At 40.5% G+C, this 26,194-nt stretch overlaps 1 protein-coding gene across 2 annotated transcripts in view; it reads right to left on the bottom strand.

The window, feature by feature from the left end:
• Nucleotides 1–26,194, bottom strand: part of LOC307249900 (SLIT-ROBO Rho GTPase-activating protein 3-like) — a 31,620-nt gene that overhangs the window by 3,676 nt on the left and 1,750 nt on the right. Inside the window, exons 2-20 of one of the 2 annotated variants that reach the window (XM_080026796.1) lie at nucleotides 19,096–19,291; nucleotides 15,258–15,420; nucleotides 14,358–14,420; nucleotides 11,169–11,360; nucleotides 10,705–10,833; nucleotides 10,373–10,594; nucleotides 10,145–10,246; nucleotides 8,474–8,671; nucleotides 8,288–8,372; nucleotides 6,376–6,403; nucleotides 4,303–4,333; nucleotides 3,883–3,943; nucleotides 3,036–3,113; nucleotides 2,570–2,704; nucleotides 2,350–2,455; nucleotides 2,033–2,260; nucleotides 995–1,068; nucleotides 699–879; nucleotides 28–174 (exon numbers count right to left, since the gene is read on the bottom strand). In XM_080026796.1, the coding sequence (XP_079882922.1) occupies nucleotides 28–174; nucleotides 699–879; nucleotides 995–1,068; nucleotides 2,033–2,260; nucleotides 2,350–2,455; nucleotides 2,570–2,704; nucleotides 3,036–3,113; nucleotides 3,883–3,943; nucleotides 4,303–4,333; nucleotides 6,376–6,403; nucleotides 8,288–8,372; nucleotides 8,474–8,671; nucleotides 10,145–10,246; nucleotides 10,373–10,594; nucleotides 10,705–10,833; nucleotides 11,169–11,360; nucleotides 14,358–14,420; nucleotides 15,258–15,420; nucleotides 19,096–19,291 (2,419 nt within the window). Of the gene's footprint in view, nucleotides 1–27; nucleotides 175–698; nucleotides 880–994; nucleotides 1,069–2,032; nucleotides 2,261–2,349; nucleotides 2,456–2,569; nucleotides 2,705–3,035; nucleotides 3,114–3,882; nucleotides 3,944–4,302; nucleotides 4,334–5,278; nucleotides 5,382–6,375; nucleotides 6,404–8,287; nucleotides 8,373–8,473; nucleotides 8,672–10,144; nucleotides 10,247–10,372; nucleotides 10,595–10,704; nucleotides 10,834–11,168; nucleotides 11,361–14,357; nucleotides 14,421–15,257; nucleotides 15,421–19,095; nucleotides 19,292–26,194 lie in introns of both variants that reach the window. The other variant, XM_080026795.1, reaches the window with a different exon arrangement.

A 26,194-nucleotide genomic window follows, 5' to 3' on the forward strand; every position in this document is an offset into this window, starting at 1 on the left:
ATCCCACAGAGTTTAAACTAACCCCACCTTCCCAGTGCTGCTCCGTAGCGGTGCTCAGGTGTGTGTTCGCAAGGAGATTGGCGGTCATTTCTGGATGAGGCTCTTTCGTCGCGGTGTAGTCCACTGCTGGCTGCACTGTCAGTCCTCTGAATGCTATCTGAGAATGCATCATCCCTGATACAGACAGACAGAAGAGAACAATCTACATTAATGACCTCACCCGTCAGGAAATTGTAAACCTGGCCAGGCTGCGTTAAGAGATGGAACTTAACATTTACATTTCCTTTTCCACAAAAACAACATCGAAATCTAAAATGTCTTCAATATTGTGAGCCTTAATACTTTTACAGTCCATAGTTATTTTATCATATGAGCTTGACCACTTACAAAATACTCCTTACAGCTCTATTGCAAATTGCTGTTTGGGGGGCATTTGTTTTGTTTCCTTTGCAACTACAGTAGTTGTGTCAAGAAAACAAGAAAAACACAAAGGTAAACTTAAGCATGTTATTCATACTGATCCTTATGAAGGCATAAATGATAAAAGTCCAAGACTTTTGAAAAAGCCAACATAGCATGGGAATAATAGAAACTTGCGTTTTGGGAGAATAGAGCAACATAATTAAGATGCTGGAGGCTTTTTCTGATGCTGTAAAAATCCTTTACTGGGCTTCCCAGATTAAATGTATCTTACTCACATATCTTGAACCACAATGTACTGATGTGGAATCAGCCCATCCACGCCATTATGTCGACCCTCCCACCAGTCCTCAGACGCTCGCATGTAGAGTAACAGAGAGGCTCCTTTCTTGAACGATAGCTCTCTTGGACTTCGGCCCACATAGTCAAACTTGGCTATGGCCTCTATCTGCTCCAACTCTTCAACACCAACAAAAAAAAGTACAATATAGAAATGGGGCAGAATCTAATTTAAGACTTGTGCCTATATCAGCTGTTACATGTGGGACTGCAGTGTGTGTGTTTAATGACTCACCTTCATCACTAGTGTTGGGTCCTGTACCATTGTCTACATCGTCAAGAGCTCCTGGCTCACTGTGGGGGCTTTCACTGAATGGAGGAATATCAAATAGTTAGAAACGCACAGAAAAAGTCAGTTCCCCAGTCCCCAAACCATATAGATGTTTTCATGAATTAAAGACAAATAAAATGTCTAACTTAATTTGATTTTAGTGTTTCTCAGTTGACACAAATAGAATGTAAACACAAAAACAAAAACTATTTCAGAGAGGCAGATTGTGCTATATGTACAAATTGATGCATATTGTCTAAGCATTTACGTTTGGTAAAAAAAAAAATCCTTTTCTGTTAAAGGTGAAGTAAGCGGTTTATTTATGTGAATATAAGTGTTAAATCGCTCTTTATTCATACAGTGATCACTTACATAATGTGCGCGTTTCATAAAGCCGATCTCTCAGTCAGCTGCTCTGCATGTAATCGGCAAATAAACTTATTGGAGGATCCCAATTTTTTTTGCCAATCACAAGAGAGAATGCTACAAACCGAGACCCGTCTCACTCATGGTCTCACTGCCGGTGCACGCCAGAGCAACTGATGGGTGAATGTTTATGCGCCTACAATGGCGGAGCAGGTAAAAATCCTTCCCAATGTCTGTTTTGATGGTTTTTATCATGTTTTATCACACTTATCTGATCAGAGATGATGCTAGATAACTCGCTGCTTGAAGACCGCAGTGCATTAATGTGGTGACGTAGGGACGAGCGAGGGGACTGCTAACTGCAGTAACTGACAGGAAGTTAGCTAAAAGAACCATTTTGCTTACAGCACCTTTAAGTTGTTAACTGAGAAATAACAGCGCTTTAATGGCTGCATATAAACAGAGCTTTTATCCAAAGTGCTTTACAAACTGCCTCTCATTCCCCCATTCAAACACATCAAACTGCCAACCTATATGATAAGTGGGTTATAGTCGCTCTACCTCCTGAGCCACATCCACAGCCCCATTAACTATACACACTGACACATGTTGGGACACTTCTTCTTGCAAACTTACCAGTATTCTTCCCCACCGGCCATGCACTTCTCATACACCGGTCCCTCTAACTCACGCAGGCTGGGGAAGATGACCTCATGGTGGATGATGACGGTCTTAATGATCTCATTAACATGCGCCTGGCAGGAGACGGGGTCCTGCTCATCTGGTATGGGCATCAACGTGGGGCCAAAGCAAATAGCCAGGTTGTAGGGGTCCATCATGTTCTCATCACTGTACTGAGAAACACTGGAAAGAGAGGAGAAGCAAATTAACTGCAGTATCACTGACGTTATGAGGGTCAACGAGTGGATTATTTTGTGGTGACGTGCACTCACTGATTTAGAAATGCAAACAGGTATCTCATGACCACGATCACCGGCCGCTGAAGAGTCACAATGATCTGCTGGAGGTGGTGAGCTCGTTCTGCACCGGAGTCAAGCTCTGAAATTATGAAAAAATGTACATGAAAGAAACACAGACAAACAAGCTACAGTATACCCTTGATAGAAATTTTCAGATTTAAAAAAAATGAAAAATCCTAGGAATATTTCTCACTGGTTGTGGATATGAGGTCGAGGAAACGCTCTTTAGGGAACAGTGGGTTTTCCAGCCCTCTGAAGTAGAGCTTAAGAACTCCGGCCACAGAGTTGATGTCATGGTCATCCTGATCATCCACCAGCGGATCCTCTCCTGCAGAAATACATTCAGTCATTTACGGCTATTAGTGTTAACCTAACATGGCATTGATGCATTTTTTTTTTTTTTTACATGTATCAGAGATTAATATAAACTATGAGAGTGCAATTATGTTTCCTCATTTGTTATAACGCCAAGACACTGTCTCTTATGTATTATGCATCTTAAAATGGTTTACATATCCATTATGGGAATTAAAATGCAACACAAAGCCTCTTTATTTGCACTTTAGAGGCCCGTGGGAGAGACTGTGGAGTCTGAGGTGGACAAAACGCAATTTAAAATCAATCAAGAGAAGATGGCCAACAATCGCACTAGGACTCACCTCTTTCAAATGCATTTTTAATATCATTGACTTCGACCTGGGAACCTGGAACTCGAAATATGCCTTGCTGCTGAATACCTGTGGAAGGATAGGAGTAGTTGGTGTGAAATGGAAAAGGATATATTTACAAATGGTAGCAATGCAAATCTCATGGATATGTACAGCAGCTTTTGAGCCAGAAAGTACATACACAAAAATAAATGAAAGAAAATATATGAAAAAGAAAACATAAATGATAGTTTAGGCTATGTACTTAATGTTTATGTGTGGCAAAAAATTCTGCAAAAACAGTGTGAGACTGGATATCAAAAGACCGTTATGACCGTTATATATTTCCTTTTGTATTGTGTCCAGCCTTTTTCATTATATTGACAGTGACACACATGTCAGCCAGTGCTTAATTATTCATGTGAATAAAGCTGGACAGATGTAGCAGCCACAACATTTGTAGTTGTAAAAATCCACAGCACTGCAAACTCTGTCCCAATAATTCCTGAGCAATTAAAAATGAATACCTCCAGGGGTTTGGACTTTGTTTGGCCCCAATAACTATTGGTGAGTTGATAATGAAGTCCCTAATGCCTCCAGTTGAAACACGGGTGAGGTTCCTCAAAAAGTTTCTTCTTGATAGAAAAAGGCTTTTTGACTAATGACCCTTTTTCCGTCTGGGATATTCCAATTAAAAAATATGGTGGATAGTAAATCTTGTTTAAAAAATGCTTTCAAGCGCACGGCACAACTACTGACCTGAACAAATGAAGCTTTTTCATTATGTGACAGACAGTGTGTAAGAAAGCACTGGATACAGTGTGCCCAGTCATTTTGTTGAACAACAACAGGTACCTACCATATAGGTTGATGTATCGAATGCAGCTCTCAGCCACCACTGGTATAGGCTGGCCTGAATCCTACCAGACAGATTGAAATGATCATTATTGGAAGCACATAAACAGAAAATAATTGAAAGCAAATGGTCATGCCAGAAGGGTGTTATCATCAGAGGCGTACAAAGGCAGCCTCTCGAATGAATTAACTTCACAGAGTTAACAGAACGGTGTTAATTATTTCACCTTTTTTTTTAATTAATTTATGTAAAAAGTACATTTCAAAAAAATAAGCAGAACAAAATGGTGGCATGTTACCATTACTACAGTATACAGTTTATTCAAATGAATGCCAACAGCACAGAGGCACAGAAGTGTGGGTTAGCATTAGCATAGTAGTGAACATAGTGTGATGAATACCGCCCTGCTATAAGACAGAATACCTGACTTCTGGCACGGACATTCCGTCGTCCCCTGGGGCAGAGAGCAGTAAGGCACGTAGACAAGAGGAAGAGAGGCAACAACAACAACAACAACCACAACAGGTTAGTGAGAGAGACAGATTTTTGACCAGGGACAGAAGAAGAGTAGGGCCTGGTTTGAGAGAAGAGCCGAAGCATCAGTGCCTTGTGGGGTGAGAGACATGAGGACATGACTCGGCAGGGGAGTGTGTGAGTGTGTGGGAGGGAGGGAAGGTGTGGGAGGGTGCGACCCCAAGAGAAGGGGGTTGGGGGCTGCAAACATTAAAGCAAAAAAAGTGAAAGGCTTAAATAAATCCAGCACTAACTCACAAATAATTTTCCTCACCCATCAATTTTTCAAATTTTCAATACTGTCTCGATAAATCGATTGGGTTATTTGCTCTGTAACAAATATAATCTGGATCAAGGGAATGTTTAGCTTGCTTGACAAATTAATTTGACGTTAATTCCCTTTTTTTAAATTAAATGTTTCTTCCAACTGGACTTCACAGCATCCTGATGTCTATCTCTACTGCTGAGATACACACTGTCTGATTAGTTAGATTTTGCATTAGAGTGGATGTGGCCATGTGTTTATTTGCATAGCCTATCATCACTGGTGCATGGCCAACTGACTTTCATGAAGCCAAATTAATTCAGTGTCTGGAGGCTGGGGGCTCACAGGGGAAACACTGAAAAAAAAGGCAACCCTGCATCAGTGGAGTGCTTGCCAAATCAAACCATCTCTAGAACCTGTTTGATTGGGTTTTCACCTCACCCCGTCTCTCCTGAATTGCAAGACTGTGAAAACAAGGCAATGAGCAAGAGGAAAGTCAGTGCATGAGTGAGCCAACATTTGGGTAAAAGAGTGGGCAAAGTCAAGAGAACCCCCCGCCCAAGGACTGCTAGCGAAACAGCTGAGCTCATGGTAGGACAAGTAGCAAAGATGGGCTAATACCTGAATGAAGGCCTCCATATTGCCGTTAAACAGCTTACGGTTAAAAATGGAGCGAGGTCTAGACTTCCGCATTCTCTGGGGTTTAGGGGGAAGAGTGGGGGGCCTGGGGAGATGGTGGGAGGGGGGGGGGGTGTATGGTTGGTACATGGTAAGTATGGATAACAATGCAATCGTTAAAACATTTTTTCTAAAATGCATTTGTTCTCATGTCTTCATCACAATTATAAGCACTTCCAGAAAAAAACATAACAATGTCTAAAACTTAAGGAACAATTTCGAAATATGCTTTTTTTTTAGGACATCTGTACAGTAAAACAGAAGCTGACTCAGTTAGCTTAGCTTACGCTTAGCACAAAGACTGAAACCCAGCTTGAAACAGCTAAACTTTTGACTACTTTGTGACTATTTCGCAAAAGGTGGAAAAATAACATGTTGTGAATTTGACCAGCTATTTCAGGCTAGTTTTTCCCCCCATGCTTTTGATGTTAATGTTGAACTAAGCTAATGGTCTGCTGGATGCTTCGTATTTAGCGTAAAGTCATGGCAGTAGTTTTGATCTTCTCATCAAACTATGCAAGAAAGCAGATAATCGTGTATCCAAAATTTGACAAACTATTCATTTGATTTGACCCCCGACAGAATGGCAAGAGGCAAGCACTTTATCAAAGTCAGTGATAATGACGAGAGCAAATTAACCAACACAACACTTTGATGAAGATATGTCTCTATTTAATGAAATGTGCCATACATTTAACTAGGTAAAAGTCAAACCCTTGAATTCAATTAATCATGAGTCTGCCTGCCTTGTCAATATTTGTTTGTTTTCTACTCACTGTTATAAATAGAACAAGGGCAGGACATTATTTATCTCAAAGAGATTGCATTCCTTAGTCTTAACATATTTGAACAGAAAGAACAACTCTGAGCACCGCCTTCACTAATTAGGATCAAACCCTTTGTTCAACCAATAAGAGGGAAGTTGAGGTTAACTTGTATTCCCACACTGTGGACTCATTGCTGCCAAATCCAGGGACACAGGAAGGATTTTACAAATTGTCGCCTACTTTATTCATCCTTTTTGTCACTAGACATCTTACCTTGTTGTTCCATATTCAGCCCTTTCCCCTAAAAGGAAAGACAAAAAATGGCAGAGAAAGAGACTAAATTAGTATACGCTAGGTTTACAATCACAGGAGTTTGCTGTACGGTTGAGTGCTGGCCAGCTATACAGTGCTGGCAGATGGAGACGGAATGGGATGTTATGAGAAAAACGGCCGCCTATTCAGCCAGGCTCAATAGGGTGAGCGCCATGGCTGCATTTGACTCACCGCCAGGCAGCGGTCATTCAGCGGTCGCCCTAGAAACGGCACAAGAGCCCCAGAAGGGGATGGCCTGTCTACTGGCTCTGCAGAGGGAAAGCGTAACCAGGGGCAACTAGAGTGGGAGGTTGTACAGGGAGCTGAGATGTGTACAGTCAGTGTGATGATTTTCTGATATCTGCGCCACACAGTCGCTCTCACACACACACACACACTTCTCACTGTACGCAAACACACTAATGCCTCACTTTGATCAGTCAATCGGAAATCTTTGTTCAAGGATTCACGTCACGTGATAAGCAACAGCTTCCAGCACATTCCTCCTGTATGTCAAACGCTTGTAATTCCAACCCTTAAGCAGACGTTTGAATGAGTCTGAAGTAGAAAGACAATGACATTATTCGTTCTTATGGCTGTTTCTGTTGTATGTTGATTTCGTGCACCATCAGACCACATAAAATTCCTTGTATGTGTGAACATACCTGGTAATATACTTTACGGATTCTGATTAAATATACAAACACAATTTGGCAAGAATTAACCTTCAAGTACAATACTACTACCGTACTGTATTCTTTAACATGTGATCTGCTTTGGATGAGCATGGACAGAGTTAAGAATTCATTTATATTCTCCAACCGTTTAAACCGTTGTTTAAACCACGATCAGTGCATGAGAAATAAAACCTTTACGGTGATGAGAGATTGAAGAAGAGAGAAGAAGTGGAGAATGAATCTCATTTTCTTTTACACTGTCCCTTCTATGCCGAACTAGAAGTACCTTTTGTAAATGTTTGCTCAAAACCCTGAAATATTTTGGAGTAATGATGATGTAATGTTTATAAATTGGCCTTTTTTGTTACTAAAGCCTGGATGAAACGTCAGGATGGTTTATATCGTTAATGTTAGTATTGTTTAGCATCTATTTTTGGTTTTTGGTCTGTCTGTGTTTTATAATGGTGTCTTGTAAGCCCTTGTGGGCTGGGCATGCTAATGCATGACACAATAATAAAATATTCAAATCAAATCAAATCATGAAGAAAACCTGTCTTTAAACCACGAACAGTGCACAGTGAAATGTTTCTGGCAAATTGTCTGCCTGTATTTGTTCTTTGTTTGTATTATCTCTTAAATCAATTTATAATGTCTAATCTTGATGTGTGTTATGCCCCTGTAAAGCACTTTGATTGCCTTGAGTCTAAATTGTGTGTATATATATATATATATATATATATATACACTTGCCTTGCCTTGCCTTACCTTCATAGTGCAACTCGTTTTTTTCTGGCTGAAATTGTGTATGTGCTTTCAGCTTGAGCACAAAATACTTCCTTTATATCTTGTTGTTGCATCTCTTTTTTCCCCTCTTGTTTATTGTCTAAAATCAGTGTTTTTCTCGTGAAAATGCATCATATGCAGTTCTGTATGTATGCAACAGTTGTAAGTTTGACTTTGTTTGTCCACCACAGCCCCAAAAAACGGTTATGACCTACCGAACAAAATATAACCAAAGGCAGATGCTTGGAAGGTTTTGAACACATTGACATGGGATGTAAATCCTAAATTACACTTTTTGGCTCAGGTTAATGCGCTCAATGATAGCGAATCAATGATACAAACATTAATATGGGATGGAACGTAAAAGAATAACCCCCCAACTACAAACAACAATGAAACACAAGTAGTCTCACCTTCTCCTAGAGTCTGCTTCAGAAGATCATGCTTGGCTTGTAGTTTGATAATGAGATTGCTGCCATTTAAGTACTCCTTGTATTTCTGCAGAGAAAAAAAAAAATTTTAAATGAAAAAAAGCGACAAGACTATAGTGCATTAGTGTGCAGTGTATGTGGACCACGGGCGCTCATTTGAGAACTCACAGTGAAGTAGAAGCCCTCGGTCTCATGCTGATTGCCTCGTCTCTTGGTGATGTTTGCCTTGCTCATGTAGGAGTCGGAGGAAGCCGATTTGACCGACTCTGTTGATTGGCTGTGCTGAAAGGCCTCTGAAACATCAAAGTCCTCCACCGTGAGCATGTCCTGAAGGGTCTGCATGGTGGCGTCAAGAGTCTTCCTGACCTGGCACACGCAGCATAGACACACAACTGAAACTTTAATTTCAACAATATCCACAAATACAATGAATTTGTTACATAATTATATAATTATTACATAATTATAATTAAAACTGAGGTCACTAGTCAAGGAGTAATATATAATTGTATACTCTAATAGCTGTTATTTACAGTTACTGCATGATTTCCATTATATTTGACTTCATCTACATTGCACTTTAAAAGTCCAGCAGTTTTTTGTGACCTCTAAATTGTATTTTTATCTATGTTGTATTTTTTGTCTTGAATGTATTTTTTTTGTTTGCACCGTGGCCTGAGAGAAACACCATTTCATTCACATTTACTTTGAATGACAGATAAACACCTTGAACCACACATGAAAACAACGCAAACAATATTGTAATTAAACCCAATGTACATATTTCAAAATACAGTACAAGCTTAGCTATGTGGCGTCAACAAGCCAGCACCATTCTAAGGCTATTACCTCCGAGGGCCATTTTTACAGCACTTTGACTGACACACTGTAAACAGCAGAGTGATTAGCTTCCTAGCATGAAGCATCGTGACATGAAAGATTAACTATGTTCCTTTCAAGTGAGGCAGACAGGAAGCCAGTGTGCATATCATATTCACAACAGACAGCCACTGACACATACACACACCCAGGTAACTACAGGCCAGCAGGCCAGAGAGCATTCTGGGATGTGTCCCCAGTGGAGACAGGAGAGATTTGAAAACAGTTTTTTTTTCAGGTTACAGAGATAACCTGCAGGAGTAGTAACGGCAGCTGAAGATTGATATTTAAAGGACAGATAAAAAACATGTAATGACCTCATTGGTTGGTTACATTACATTACATGTTGGATCATAGAAAGCTCAAATCTATAAAAAAACCTTTTCATAAAGGCCCACTGCCTATTCACATTCTGTCGTGTCACAGACCATCAAACATATAGAGTAGCAGATATGCATCTTGAAGACATCTTCCTGCCACACGTGGTAACACTTGATTGATGGTTTGAATGATAAGACATTCATTTCCTGCCAGTATTTTCCATCAGCCTCTGCATTTCTGAGTTTCACTCACTGACTCAGACAATAACAAAACCTTCTAAGCAGCAAAGTAACATACAACAAATACTCTCCAGCTTACAAGGTTTTGTTTTTATGTTTTACACCAACATCACCAGATGTTTCATGACTTAACCAATCCTCTCATTTTTAACAGCAGATCTCGTGTTTGCTTGGGTATATGCAGACATGATGTTTGTATAGTGTATAGTCCTACTTATGTCAATTACATTTGAATATTATTTGTATTTATGTTTAAAAGCAAGTCAAGCTAAAATTCTCCTGCATTTATTGGGTGTTTCTCAATTGCTTTGGCAATGTTACATTTGTTTTCCATGCCTATAACACCGAGCCTGTGTCGTGTTAAAATGCATGTTTCTGTGACTTGTGTGCTCTCTCTCACCTCTTCATTTTCTATCTTCAGCGTTGCTAGGCGAGACTGCAGCTGGTGGTGGCGCATCAAGAGCTCTGTCTGCACAGGCTGCTGTGCACTCACCTGACACACCTGGGAATTGAGACAGAAATAACTTTACCAGCAGGATTGCACTTCTTTCTACACCAAGCACTAAGATCTACAAACAACGTAGCAACAAAGTAACCCTTCTTACAGCCCTATCCTGTAGTGACCCACCTCATCCCCCATGTGTGGCTGACAGTCAAAGCGCGCTGGAGGACAGAAGATCTGGCTGTGCGTGTCCATAAACCTTAGCTTGTCCCCTCTTATGTCCATGGCATCTACTGCTCCCTCTAGCAGGTCCAGACCCTCATGACGAGAAGTCTCCAGACTATACTCCGCAGACAGGTAGGTTCTCAAGGTGCGTGCCAGGCTTGCATGGTAACCTAAGTCGCAGCACTGTGACCAAGAAGGAAAAACAGATAGTATTTTAAACCAATAAAAAAGCTTACAGAAGAAGCACTGAGGCTAAAAAGTGCCATTCTGGACTCTGTTAGTAATTGACTTACATCTATCATGTCTGAGACATCATGGATATAGTATTTGGCCACCAGGGCATTGGTAGCTGCCAGATTGAGGAGATAGTCGTTCCGAGCCTTTGTGCATTTCAGCTTGTTTTCAGAGTACTTGGCTTGTCTCTGGAGAGAGAGAGAGAGAGAGAGGAAGAGACAGTCCCATCAATGCAGGATGTAAAACCAATTCCTAATGTACTCAACTAGTGCATTACTACATCAATTTGATTTAATCTCGTATAATATGTCAATGTATGTAATAGAATACAGGGAAGGGCTCCTTGTAGCTTTAACTTTCTAGTGTCATTTGTGCAAATAGCAAATGGTGACATTCAAGAAGATCACCAGAAATCCATTTGCAGATCGTTTGCACTCGAGCGTAGTAGGCACAGTGCCTATGATGGACACACTGGACAGCACTTATAACATAATGTATCAAACGATTCAAGAAAAAGACGGACCTTCTCCTTCATTTTCTCTATCTTCTTGACAGAGCTCCGTCGCTGTGGACGTTCATCCAGACCATAGCGAAGGAGGCTGGAGCCGATGTCGTTGGCTTTGCCGATGTGCTTCTCTTCCTGTTTCTCTGCCTCCTTCAGCTTGCTCTCGGCACTGAGGCTCTCTGTGTGGTACATGTGGTACGTCTTCATCACCTGGAACAATATGCATCAAGTATTAAAACTCTACTCCATAGCGCATCATTGTCAAACCAGTGAGTACTTGCTGAAAAGGATTGGACTATGAGGAGGAAAAGACATGTGTGAGCAGAATCCCAGCCTGAAACCTTCAAATCTGTCACATTTGACTTAAAACGCAGTGTGATTTCCAACACGAATCTTACTCACATATGCTGTCTGATTTTTGTTGTTTTTCAATTCAATTAAAACAAAACTTTACTTTTGAACTCAATGGCCCATTCTAGGCAAGCTAGTTGGAAAACAAACAAACCACAAATAATTCATTCACACACAATAAACAATCAAAAAGTATGCAATTATTCCAAGTATGGCTAGGTAAGGTTAAGCAGTAGCCAATGCATAGCTGGCCAATTGAGTTTTACAATCTAGCAATTAAAAAGACATTCATGATTGAATTAGCTTAAGGTAGTCATATCTTATATGTTTTATTGAAGACTTGCAATCGATTCTTGTCCTTTTGACAAACAGGTGTGATAAAAAAGTTACAATTCTTTTAATAAAATATTCTCCCATCTACTCCAAATGATATAAAGTTGTTAAATAAAAATGTGCAGGTTATTCATTTTATAACCTCATAATCATGATATGGTTAACTTAAAGACAATAAATGTTCCCCAGTCCCAAGAGTACATTTCACATGAACTCATGTAACCCTTATATATTTCCATCCACTAGTAAACATTAGGGAGTGTTGCATACTCATCCTGCTCATGGGAGCGTCACATTTGACTGATCTGGAGGTTTTAGTGTGTGTAGAGTTTGTCTGTCGTTTTTTTGCAATTGTCTTCACCACAGCATAGTAAATGGCTGAAAAAGAGCCTAGAAATGTATTTTACTACAACCATGGTTCAAAGACACTGTTACAAATCTAAACTCCAGTCGTTAGTTTGCTTTGGAACAGCAATCTATTCTATTCTATTTCATCCTTTTATAAAGAAATATCATATTTAATTCTTATATGTTAAAACTTAGCGCTCTCGCGTCTTGTGTCTTCGATCCTCTTTTCCCACTTACATGATTTTTCTTTATACATTTTGTAAAGCACTGTTAGATGAGTCCGAGGACTGGGAAGAACATCATTGAATGCTTCGGGCATTGTTTTGCATATTATCAATAAAGAAAAAAAAATCATGTTTCGTGATGTCGTTACAGAGATCACAAGTCAACGTTTTCAGCGGACGTAACTCTGAATCAAGTAACAACACAATTAATCAACATCTGCTCCTTCATCACTCGCCCTCAAGTTCTGGTTTCCTAGCAACCCTGGCTGAAGCGGACGTGCAAAGGACAGCGAGATCGATCAGTAGGGGAGGCAGGAGGATTGAGAGTGATAAAGAGCAACGTTTCCTGCTACCCCGAGAAACTACAAGATTTACAGGCAGCCGGTCGATAGTAGGGACCAGCAGGTGGACAAAGACAAATCTCCACCTCATTTTTCATTTAACTTCGTGACTGATTATATAAACTCATTAAACAAATTTAGCTTGAAGCTATATACATTTTCTAGGAATACTGCAAGCCCTTTCTGCTGTGTGTGGGAGCTGCAGACAGGCATTTAATAATGCATGAATCCGAGAGAGAGAGGAAAAATCAATATCAGTAAAGCAGTAAAGTGCAGTATAATGTTACATGTGAAAGTATTTCTCGTGCGGCTTATATCATGCTTCAAACACTTTTTCGTGATTCGCTGCACATTCACTTGTCCGAAAACATGCCTTTGGAATGAGTGCAAGTAGTCGTAAATAATCACTGAAATTGTACCCCATTTTTTCTTTTTTTTTAAACTATTAATGGAAACAAACACACACCTTCACACACAGTCATTTGCAAAACTCAAAAGACCATAGCAGCCCCGAGCAGCTTTCTGTTTGACTTCACTCCCTGCTCTTTTGGAAGGGAATCAGACCTACAAATACTCCGCTTGAAAGCATCATGAAGAACTGCTTAACTTTGCAGCAATCAATTAAACAGTGCCATGATAAATGTGTCTTAACAAAGAGACCTAGCATTGCCGAAAGTTGTTTTCACATTTTCTTTGATTGATTACCATAAGTATTCACCAAACATTCTACACCTATTGCAGATGATAAAGTGTGCTGCAAGTTGCCAAAGGTGGATTTTCACACATCAATAACAAATGAAGTAGAATGATAAATTAAGCATAATGTGAGCATACACTCATGGGTACCTTAAAATACAGTAAGTGCAGTTGAGACATGTTTTTTCTTAACTTTTTCTGGGAATCAATTCTATATAAAGTAATGGCACTGCGTGTCCCACATACAACATCACTGCATCAGCTAATTTTCATCAGATGAATATAAGAGGCACGCATCAGCAGGGAACACAGCTGTTTTTGATTTTCCACTCTACCACCACACAGTCCATGTTTCATCTCATGTGTGCACGCATGATGTGTTTCCACATGGGGTCTTTGAGCGTTCTGTATGTACAACACAAATAAGGCAACAATAGAAGTTGTGACAACTGTTACCAATGCACAGACGGAGGACCTGTGTTTAAATGTAACATTAGCCGAAAATATTACAGCAGCTCAAGTTTGCTGTGAGCACAATGCACCTCTGCAGCACAGACCGCTGAGTCTGCTTGAAGCACAGTCAGGGGCAAGAACACCCACCACTTTTTTTTTTTTAACTGATTCATGGTGGGAGAAGGAATGCACATTTTTCTCCCTTCACAACCTCAGGAGAAAGAAGAAATGACCTGTTAGAGGGTGCACTGCTGATAAGGCATATCTACAGTGTGCAATGTCAGGCCAGCTGCTTCACAGGTGGAAGGTTCAGGCAAAAAAAAAATAAAAATAAAAGATCTGTCTTAGGATTGATGAGCCGGGCAGCTAACATAGGGGAAAGGTAGAACAGGCGGGCTGGTATTATAATAGACAAAGAAAGGTCAGGCAAGGAAAGGGGCTAAGATATTTGTTGGACTCACTGTGTAGAGCTCATTGGTGACTTTCACCAACTCCTCATGCATCTGCACGCCGATGTCTTTGCTCTATAAAATGGAGAAACACAGGTACGTTTCAAAGGTGAGAATAATGGTACATTTAAAAAAAATACAAACGGTATACAAAAATGTGAGATTAATAACTATTTAATAGAATGTCCTTCCTACTATTGAAAGCCTTGTGGCTGTGTGCTAGTTATATTTTGTATGTCAGGGATGTCAGCAGGCGTTGAATAGCTGACTTTACTCTGCACCAGATAATACTATAATACAATTCATTGGGAGTAGGGGCGAAAAGTGATGAGGTGTGAAGAACATGAAAATAAAATAAAAATCTCTAATAGGGAGCAAACTTAGCATTATTTTAAGAATTAAAATAAACAGGATGAATGGGGGAAGTTAAAAACCAGAAGTAAAGTTAAGTGTAACCGTTGACACTTGATACTCTTAACATTAGCCAGGCTGTACTGTAAGGCTAAAGTAGTGCTATTGTAGGTAGGTATGACCTCGGCGATGATGTAAATAGTCTACTGTGCAGCAAAATAATGGCCATTATCTGAAATTTAATTTGACTATGCGAATGGAATGAACCCAGTGTGTGTGTGTGTGTGTGTGTGTGTGTGTGTGTGTGTGTGTGTGTGTGTGTGTGTGTGTGTGTGTGTGTGTGTGTGTGTGTGTGTGTGTGCGTGTGTGTGTGTGTGTGTCCTGAATGCAGTTAAACACATTTTTACATATTTTTTTTGTGTGTGGCGTCAGGTCCCCCAGCTGTGGACATCAGTCATGAGATCAGAGCAGATAGGTTTCTGTGTTCTCAGTGACTGTGTGCGTTGGTAACGGTCAGGGTTTACGTGTCATGCCCTCATCCTTTCAATTCCAGAGTCTGACCTTTTTGAAAAGTCTGATGACATCCTCGCCCACGTGCGCCAGACGAACAATGACGTTGTTGTTGTAGATGTCGCTGAGAGTGGCATGGTCTCTGCTCTCTCGTCTGGTCTGATCCAAGACCAAATACCAGCAGTTCACCGCAGACAAGAGATTCTGGTCCTTTCTGAAAAGGCCAAGGAAAAAGACTCATTTCAAGACCAAATTCTGCAATATTCAGTCTATATGTACCACTAAAACACTTGGTAGGCACCACGTGGTTTGAAATTAAAACGGTTGGGGGAGGTAGAAGACTTGTCTCTCAGACCACACAAATATTTTACAGTGGACCTATTGGTACCAGTTCTGGGGCTTAACATATTAGAGGTCAAAAGGCTGCTTGTGTGCGTGCATGCACGCACACAAGCACACAAACACACACACAATCACACACACACACACACACACACACACACACACACACACACACACAGCTGACTGCACTTGCCTACAAGCTCGGGGGAGCATGTGAGCTCAATTATCCTCACACCGAAGAGTTTTTATCGTCTTTTGTCTTCAGAGAGCATTTAACTGTTTTTCCCGACTTCTAAGAATTGCAGACTACAATTTAAAATATGCTTTATCACATTAGGCCACTTCTTATACGCAGCATGCTTACATCAAAAGCTGTATGTAAAAAACTAATAGCTCACCTATGCTGGGATACCATCCAAATCCAACTTTTTATTTCTCCTTTAATGACTGGTTCAATAACAAGTGGGATGTTAAAATGAACGATTTTAACAGTTCAAAATAATCCTGATAGCTGATTTGCACCCACCAAAGCTTTTAGTATCACACACGTAGTCAACAGCTATATAACGACTAATACACTGTTGAAGATTGTAGAGCAAAGCTGCCATGATTATTAATAATTAGATTCTCTAAAACTACTACAACAAATAGTTTCTTTGCATTGAAAAAAATACTTAAATAATGTCTAATGGATGATTACAAATTCCAAGTTATTTTTTCCGACTCTGCAAGTCTTCTGATGGAAAACTAAGCCACAGTAGCATCTCAGATCGTAGCCTAGGAGTCAGAAATGCAGCAGTTCATTTTTGACTTTAATCTCCATTTTGAAGATCATATTGAGTATTCCCTGACTTGTTGTCCATTATCTCTCCTTCCAAACTTTAATCAGTTCTATCTTTGAAGGCAGCGATGGAGTTGTGCTTTAATTTCCTGTTTCGGTGAGCTCACTCTAATCTTCAAGCTTATACTAGTTTCCGTCTTAAAGAGGAGCATTCTGTTGGGTTTGCGCATATTTTTAACTACACGATAAATGTTTAACTTTTCAGAAGTTAAAACAGTCCAGATGAGATCTTAACTAGCCCTGTAAGTGACATGTTTAGTGTTGTTCATTTTATTTTATTTTAAATAACTCTTCTTAGGCCTCTCATGCTTAGTTAGCGCTGACGTTATTACGGTTTAGTTCATGACTCCATCCTCATGTCTGGATGACTGATGTTGCAAAAGTAGTACTAGTACCAGAACAGAAAAAGTTCTGTCTACGGCAAGTTAAAAGAGAAATGAACTCGTGACTGTAAAGGTGATCCAGAGTGCTGGGGCTTCTTCTTTTCTGCTTATTTTTCTTTCATCATCCAACCCTTTCATAAAAAAACATGAATAAGCTATCCCCATAGGCCCTCCTTTCAAGCACAGCAGGTGTTTGATCCTGTACATGAAGCCAGAAACCTGACTGTAACTGTTTTGCTTTTGGCTGCTCTTGAATACGGATAAGTAGACAGTAGGATTCAGGACATACTGTAGAGGAGTTGATGCTGAGCAGTTCATGGAAGATGACAGGAGGAGGTTTCCTACCCTACAGCTTACAAAAAGTTCAAGAATACCCATTTCACTACAAGGTATTTGCCTCATAAAGTAGAATGCACCAAAAAGCTGAACTATACAGTCAACTGACTTTACGAAACCATGCATCTATTAAAGCTGTTATAGTGTGTAACTTTTTTGTGTAAATTAATTTTGGTTTCATTCAAGCCATCGCCAAACGAGTGGACACAAACTCGATAGTGCATATCAGCTCCACAAAACTCTCTATGTGTTTCTCAGTATGGAAGCGTTTACGAACTGGTGTCGCACCCGGACACTGGCGCAGGAGCTCAGAACAATTCTTATAAAGGTTCAAGTGTTGATTTTACAGCTTAGAAAAAAACCTGGATGTACAGCAAAAGGAAAAAAAATCCATGCGCGATCACCGAAGGCTTTCCTCATGTAGATGTGCTGACGGTGTTGTTGTAATTACTGTTGCATATTGGATATAAATTGTCTTTTCAAAAGGGTAATCATGTTCTCTTATAGTCCACGATATTAAAAAAAAAGTCTCTGAAGATGTTCCTTGACCATCTAATCTCCTGCCAGCCACGTTATTAGATCTGACACCAGAAATTAAAATCTTAAAATCTGAGGATCACGGATAAAAAAGTCAGGAACAGCTCGCTGCTTTTTGCTGTAAATAAAAAAAGGATTAAATTAATAAACGCGTGCCATAGAGTGTAGAGCCAGCTCTGGGAAAAAAAAGATCAAGAACAGAAGACCGTATGGGATTATCAATGCTTAGAGACTTATTCGGCTCATTGTAGTGTAGTGCGTGTATGAATCTAGCCTTTGACAGAGAGACATAATGATGACCATTTCATGTGACGGGCGAGAATCTGGGACAGCCGGGGCGCAGAGAGAAGTCATGCAATGCCAGTCACTGTCTGGGGTCTCCCTTGGAGGGGACGCTCCATTTGTCAATGTCCCAGTGACGGGAGCTCTCCACCACGATTACGCTTTACGTCCAATTGGCCGGAGAGACTGAAAGAGAGTCAGAGAGAACTCTCCTGAATAAACCAACGCTTTTGTCACGCATGACTGACACAGCCGGGTCACATGGAAGGGTGTGCAACTGCCTACGAATCAATAATACAGTCTCCTAATTTTTCTCATAATTCAAAACTACAGCTATACTCTTGGTATTTAAAAAGAGTACATTAAAAAAGATTTTAATTTGACAAAGTGATATTAACTCAACATCAGGAGCAGCATACATTATGCAGCCTTAATTGGTCCATTTACAATGTGAAGGGCACATTTTTACACTCAAGATGTTAAATGACCGCAATTTCGGATCCTTCCTTTCATTTAGTGCCACAGTATCAAAACATCCCCACATGAACACAAGCAGCGTATACGGTTATAAAAGGATCTAAAAGTCACAAGGAGCTGAAGGCTGCAGTTAGCAATCGAAGCAGATATTCCTCAAACGTGCTGCAGGGTATTTTTGTTTTTCATGACCACAGTTCTCCCTTTACACAAACATTTAAGACAGTTTAAGCCAGTCTGAGGGAAGAAGCCAACATCTATTTTTTTCTTTCTTCAGACTAATTAACTAACTGGGACTCTCATATGTATTTTTTGTGTCCATTGAGTACATATGTGTATTTGGGTAGCTGTGTGGAGATGAATGGAAATGAAATGATAGCGAGATACAAAAGACAGAGGGGGTTTAGGTTGGGGGGAGTGGAGTCTGACCTAGTTGGGAGAAAAAAAACACCCAGCAGCCTGAGGCCACAGGCTTTCCTTGGCCCTGGCTTCATTTCAGGCCATTCATTCTTCTACTTTCCCTCCACTCCTTATTTGCTACTTATCTGTCCTCTTGTCTTCATCTTTCTTTTTTTCATCTACCTCAATGATAAGTGGGAAATATGTAGCAGCAGCAGTTATTTATCACATTAGTTATATACACATGTTCCTGTTCTTAAAGCAGACAGACAGACAGTGGGCGAGAGACACTCACTTGAAGTGCTGATGCTCTCGGGAGGTGCGTATCTTGGCGGAGTAGCGCTCGGCCAGCTTGTCCAGGCCTCTGGAGTACTCCAGCTGGAGCTCGGCCTTTCGACGGAAGAAGTCCTGCAGGTCCTGAAGCAGCTGCAGCCGCGACTCAGACTGCTGCTCCAGACAACGGAACTGCTCCACCAACTGGTTACGGATCTCTGCATAGCAAAGAGAGAGAGAGAAAGAGAGAGAGAGAGCAACTTCTGATGAAATACAGATATACAGGGTGAGTGCATGATGGCTGGGCCTCACTTATGCCTTCCAAACAGGTCGGTTTTTTAGGTCATTTTTTAAGTAGACTGAGCACAGCACAGGATGTAGAATAATACATAAAATACAAATACGTATTAGGAGATGTTAGCCCACAAGCACTAATACAATACTTAAGTCATCATAATTGGATAAAACTAGATGTCAAAGTTCATTAGTCGTGTGGTGTGGGGGTGTACGTGTGTGTGTGTGTGTGTGTGTGTGTGTGTGTGTGTGTGTGTGTGTGTGTGTGTGTGTGTGTGTGTGTGTGTGTGTGTGTGTGTGTGTGTGTGTGTGTGTGTGTGTGTGTGTGTGCTGGGAGGGAGTGAGGGAGGGGGTGTGGGGGTGTCTAAATGCTGGGGTAGCAAACATGCGTATGAGATGCAGGCCTGATGATTGCAGCAGACAGCACGGAAAATATAAAATAGGTCAGCTTCTCAAAATGCATTGTGCTGAGCGAGCCTTCAGAGAAGTTTGTCTCTTGAAAAAAAAATGCAGGCATTCTTACAATTTCAAGATTACTGCGGTTTTTCTGAGGTCTGGAAACCCGCTGCTCCTATGATTAGTCTGAGAATGAGGGGGAAATATATTTTGGTCTACATTTTGAAAAATATGGTTGATGTGGTATTTAAAAAATATTGAAAATTCTATAGTTTCAAATGTTTACTGCTATATACTTCATAACAAATCATTGTGATCAATATTTTACTTTGGGAAAATAATGTATTTCCTGTGTGTAGCACACTTGGAACACTATATGTTGAGGTTCACAATGTTTTCCTAGTGTTAGGTAAACTTAACAATGATTACATTTACCCTATGCTAAACAAGGTGTTACTGATATAGTTGATTCATCCATGTTTTTGAAATATAGCCAGGAATGAGTATGCACAGACTTCCTGCGGGGCAGCTCATATTGGTAGTTGCCTGCTCCTACACACCTCCGGGATTACAGGTGATAAAAACGTCCACTGAAGTTATAACATGGCTTTTACTGTCTTACATTAACACTAAAAAGGAATACAAATTACATTTTATGTCATCCATATGCTGTTTATTGCAAGGCTGCCATAAATTCAGTGGCTATAAGTGGCTGTTGAATCTGTGGCTGCAGACAAACCATTAAGTATATTAGAGCCTGGGGCGGAGTGATTCGTTTGGCATCCCTAGAAGGATATTTTCTGGAATCCCGTGTATCACCATGTTGCAAATGTGCATTCAAATCTTGAAATAAAAGAATCAATCTGACGCTGGAAGCAATAAACTGATCCATATATGAGACCATACCGTTCATATGTGCAACAACATAAACAGCATTAACTAATTGAGTTCAGTTTTTAAATTAAATTTTGGACTTGAACTTTTATAGCAATTACAGCATAAGATCATATCACCATGACAGCAATTACTGCAAAGCCTTTTCAAAATCCCAAACATTATGACAGTGTTTTCACATAGAGCTAGAGCAGTTAGTGCAGATACAACAGGCTGATTAAAATACTGGAGAGCTCTCCTCTGTGGATCATACACACCCTCACACACACAGAGTGAATGTACAAAGCTTGTCTCTCTTGGAGACAATACAAAGCAGTTGAGCAGCATTGAGCTGGCTGAGGAATCCATTATGACTGACTGTTTTAACCATGCACATGATTGCTGTACACAGATAGAATGCCTGTAAAAATGTATAAATGGAAAAGATGGCCCAGCAGAAGAAAAGAACCCTTTTGTTCACTACTAAATGCTGTTTCTGTATCTAGAATAAAGAATTTCAGTTCCAAATTGCCTCCCCCATCGTCTGTGAGTTTGTGAGCGAAAATGTGAATGAAAGCGCATGAACAAGACATACAGAGTAAATATCATGTAGTCCCTTGCTGTTTGGAAATGCACCCCTCTCGGTCCCCATAGTTGCCCAGTTGCCTGGTAACATGACTCTAGAGCTCTAGAGGCATCTCAAAAGAGAGCAGGCCAGTTCCCCCGTTCTGACATTCGCAGCAGTCAGTCTGTTTAGCATAATGGCCAAGTACAAGGGAAACTTTCTCTGATTTGAACTCCTCAGTAAGCCGCCTGTGCTGATGAATGAGGCAGCGATCATATTCAAAAATAGAAAGAAATGTCACCATGATGTACTCTAGTGCTCAAATAGACAGCTGAACAACACGATCGGCTGGCCCGTGTGACTTTAATCATTTTCAATCACACGGTGACGGAGTAAAAGAATGAGCTGAAAGTATAATAAGCACATCGTCATAACTGCAGAGTTTTTTATCAGCGAGACACCAAATCAACTCATGATATTTGCATTTGCTCTCCTGTGAGCGGGTTATTTTTAGATCTTAAACCGTGGGACTGAGCAATAGTGCACTACATTCGATGAATGATTCAAGCGTTTCCAAAGTAATGTAGAATTAGAAAGGAGGCTGGCAAAGGAGTTCAAGTGAATAATATAACAAGCCTCAGAAGCAAAATGCAGGATCTTCTCTGTCCTCTTATTGATGACACAAGATTAAAGATGTCCGTCTGACAGAAATGCCAGTCATATGCTACACAAGGTTCTCTACCATGTTGCCATAAGACGTGATATGTTCCATCTTCGAAGGCTTTTACAAGATTTCACTGATAGGAATTTAGCTATTTGTGATGTCTATTTTCCTCCAAACCCCCATTGCTAACAGTCTGGTATGTTTTGGCAACTTTAACAAGCATTTGGAGCATAAATGAATTGCCTCCAGGAGCTTGAAACAGAGGAAAATTAAGAATAAAAATGTCTCTTTGCCGTCACCAATCTGGTTGTGATTGAGCATTGGATTGTGGCGCACAATATTATGACTTAATGATCATGTTGTATAGTAAGTAAGAATGCAGAATCCCCTTCAACAGGAACATCATTCACATGGCCCGCATTGTTTACTCATGTGTTATTACTGTGTGTACGCTAATGCCTTAGAAAGGGAAAGTACCCTCCTGAGCTCAGCTGTGATCAGGCCGTGACCTCTTCTTTTTTTCACGCTGCAGATTCAAAACAACAAACCGTGTCCACCGGCCAAGTTCAAACACAGTATGTTTGTAGTGGCTACATGAGTGGAAACTATCAAGGTTGCCAGATCCGGGGCGGCCGCAACACAGAGCACCAAATATCACTTGGTGGGGGAGCCCTTGTCACCGCTGCAGCCCTGCTCAAATTAGCCTAGCGCTGCTATCGCAATAGCCAGTAGCAGTCTCCAGGGTTGTGTGTCTGCAGTTAGCCATGCGTGGCTAGTCACATGTGGCCTAAACCAGACTGACACGTTGATATAATTTGGTACAAATCAAGGCTGCGTTCTGTGAACACTTGTCCTCTGAACGCAGTAATGACTATGATACGCTTTTTCGGTGTAGTTTGCTTGGGTTCGTTCTTCTTCCCCTCTCTCGTCGTACACATATCTCTAACAAGTTAAAGACATTGCTATTAATCTGACCACAGGACAGGAAGATCCAGCACAGAGTGGGCAGAATTCCAACTTCTTGCATTTCTTAACTGTGGTACTGTATCTGTCAACACAGCGACTGTGTGTCATGCATGACACGGGGTAACAAAGTTGTTGCACTGACATTTGAAGACAGTAGCAGTCTTAGCATTCTTTCTTTATGATGAATACACACACACACAGTGGGGTGTGTCTTTCTGCTTCTCGTGGAATGTATGTTGAATCTCTGCAGTGAATATGTTGGCAGTCTGGATGCCGTATATGTTGGATGGTTACCAATCCTTACATACACATAAGCAAATTAAATCTCTAAAGCAACAATGTAACACACTGGTATAAATGTTACAAATATCACAGGCGTTTTTAGCTTGTTTTAGGAAGAGATATCCAAGCAATTGCTAACTCGATGTTGCTCAAATCCCACATCAACACATGTTGCCTAAGCAACAACAAATCTTCCAATGGACTGTTAACAATGTACCCCTACTAAAGAAATGTGTGCCCCAAGAGTAAAGAGGCCAGGCTCCAAACAGATCGAGTGGCATTAAAAATAATGTGGCCTAAGGCTGGTATAGTATAGTGGGATGGATGATAAAGGTTACAGACTCATTTCAGCGTGTTTTGGTTTAAGGGTCAGCGGGAAGCCTAGAGACAGACTCAGGCAGGTCAACTACACCCTTTAGAAAGAAAAGGGTTCAACTGTTAGACTGATACCTGCATTAAGGAAGACACATGATGTATTTGTCACAAAGAAAAGAAACATGATTTTAACTGCTGGTAATAACACAGTGATTACTCATGTTATGGTACAGAGTAATAGTCACTTGTCCATGAGTGACTATTCAGTCACCAGTAAATCAGGTAGGGCATTTGACAATATTGGGAAATACACACCCAGATCTGTAAAGCCCCGAGCTAAAAACACACAGCCGTACACCTGAAATGACTGTTCTGATGTGAGAGGAGATGTGAGGGAGATGTGGCAAGCTGAAGAAATACAGCAAAGTGCATTAGGTTTAGAGTCGTTGATTGAACTGCTGTGCAGTCAGCGACTCAGCATTATTAGAGTCCAGTGTCAGTGTCTGAGTAAAGCCCTCCACAGCTCCGAACCGATCTAAGCCCAGTTTGCAAATGAGCTTAAGATGTCAGCTTAAAAGCTTTTCCTGAAACTGAGATGAGAGACACAAGAGCTGCGATGGCTTCCTCACAGACGCAAAGCTCGCGTGGGGACCAGAGAGAGGGAGAGTGAAGAAGTCAAACAAATAAACAGACAAAGAGAATGACAGCAGGACAGAGAGAAAGTAAACCACACCTTTGTCTGCAATGCTAATCATGCTCTTCATTCCAGACAAATGCTGATGAGCTTCTGAAATTTCCGCTCGAGGAATGTTTAACAGACGTCAGGCCTAAATCAATTCAATGAATGGAAAATTTGACTTGGTGAAATACGTTCACACATGCATAGATCTGCTAAATGCTTAATCAATTCCAGTATTGGCTTCACTGGTATCCCTGTTTCACCAGTTACAAAATGCATTCATTGATTTATATTCAACTAGTGTGTGTGTGTGTGTGTGTGTGTGTGTGTGTGTGTGTGTGTGTGTGTGTGTGTGTGTGTGTGTGTGTGTGTGTGTGTGTGTGTGTGTGTGCGCGCTAGAGACACTAATGAGATTTAAAGAGCCAAACATATGGTGTTTTGTTTCTTGTTTGTATTCATGTGCATTTGGGTGCAATATAAAACTAACATGAAATTCTTGTCTCTGGCCACATCATGCACACGGTAAAATGTGTAGCTAATAAGAGTTGACAGTTATATTAGCTTAGCATAAACACTGGGAACAGTGGGAAACGGCTAGCTTGGCTCTGTCAAAAAGTTGAAGAAAAAAAACGTGCCTATACAGCACCTCTTAAACTCACTCATTAACATGTTATATCTTGCACTTTATATGGGTGGAGTTGATCTCATTTATCTTTCTATTTGTTTTACTCAACGACCTGTAAAACACTTTGAAATAAGTGTATTCATTCTACTATGGACACATTTAAATCTAGCATTTTTGCTAAAATCTGGCATTTTTACAGCTGTAAATGTTACAGCTGTTCATGAATATGCACTGTCCCTAATAAATAAACAAACATCAAACATCAAACATTTGAATTTGACATTAACTATTGGCAAGAAAGTGAAACTCTTCAGTTTAAACTATTCCTTTAACCAAACCAAAATTGTCTGGTTGTCGTACAGTAAATGGTTCCTGCATGATTGTCATTGCCATTTGTAGCAAATCATGTACATGTACAGTGTGCCATATACATACATTAAGTCTGCTAGAGTATGGTCGGCAACTGGAACGAGAACCACCTTGACCACCACCTTCTTGCATTGTCCGTTCACAATGGAGGTTTGGAGTTCTATTTTCTCTGCACAAGTCAACTATGTTGTTTGGGTTCTAAGAGCACTGCAATCCCGTTAGGTAGTTTTGAACCAAAAGGGCTGATCTCTTCTGTTATTGCATCATCTGACTACTAATGGAAGGATACCTTTGGTTGGCCGGTGTCAAAAAAAAATATCTAGTTGTCCACACTAGTATTCATATATAAGATATTCTAGGAAAAAGCCTATACTTTGTATGTCTATGTGAATAAAAACTGACACATAACACACTGAGTTAAACCACAACAACGATGCACAAAAGTGTTAATGCTCACACGTCTTGAGGTTGACGCTAAAAAGCTGAGAAGACAACCCACCCATATACATCCTGCACTGTCTGAACCCATGCACTCTTCTCTCTATGGGTGGTTGATTCAGTCACATATTTGGCGGCAGACAGTAAAATGCTTTCACGGTACATAATTCATACAGACGGTATCCATTATTTATGGACTTTCTGAACTGTTTGCTGTGTGTTTGCTGTACCTCTCCCTCAGATACTACGCTTGGTCCTGGAGTGTTAGGAAACTAATCACTCCCCATTTTGTCTTTTGAAAACTATTAGATCACGCAAAAATCAATGAATGTGATTTTGAATCTTTCTTTTTGTGGGATGAAGTTGTAATTTGTAACCAGATGTCTCCAGGTATCCTGTATAGGACCTGCTGTGAATGACCTCCAGTCTATTGGAAAGATTGTCCAAGGTGATTTGGTGCATTCCCGTGTTGGGTGTGCACTGTGCAGCATTAAGGACAGTCTGACACAAATGCCAGCAGCACTTTGAAAGAAATCTTCAAGCTCCAGTAGCTTGCATTGGTCACACATGCAGGGCTAGCATGTTATGGAGCACACACAGTCATCTTCTGTGCATAGGAACCGGTTTGCGACAAGGTGTAGTAGGCTATATCTCA

The sequence above is a fragment of the Ammodytes marinus genome (genome assembly GCF_949987685.1).
Source record: "Ammodytes marinus genome assembly, chromosome: 4".
NCBI lineage: Eukaryota > Metazoa > Chordata > Actinopteri > Uranoscopiformes > Ammodytidae > Ammodytes > Ammodytes marinus.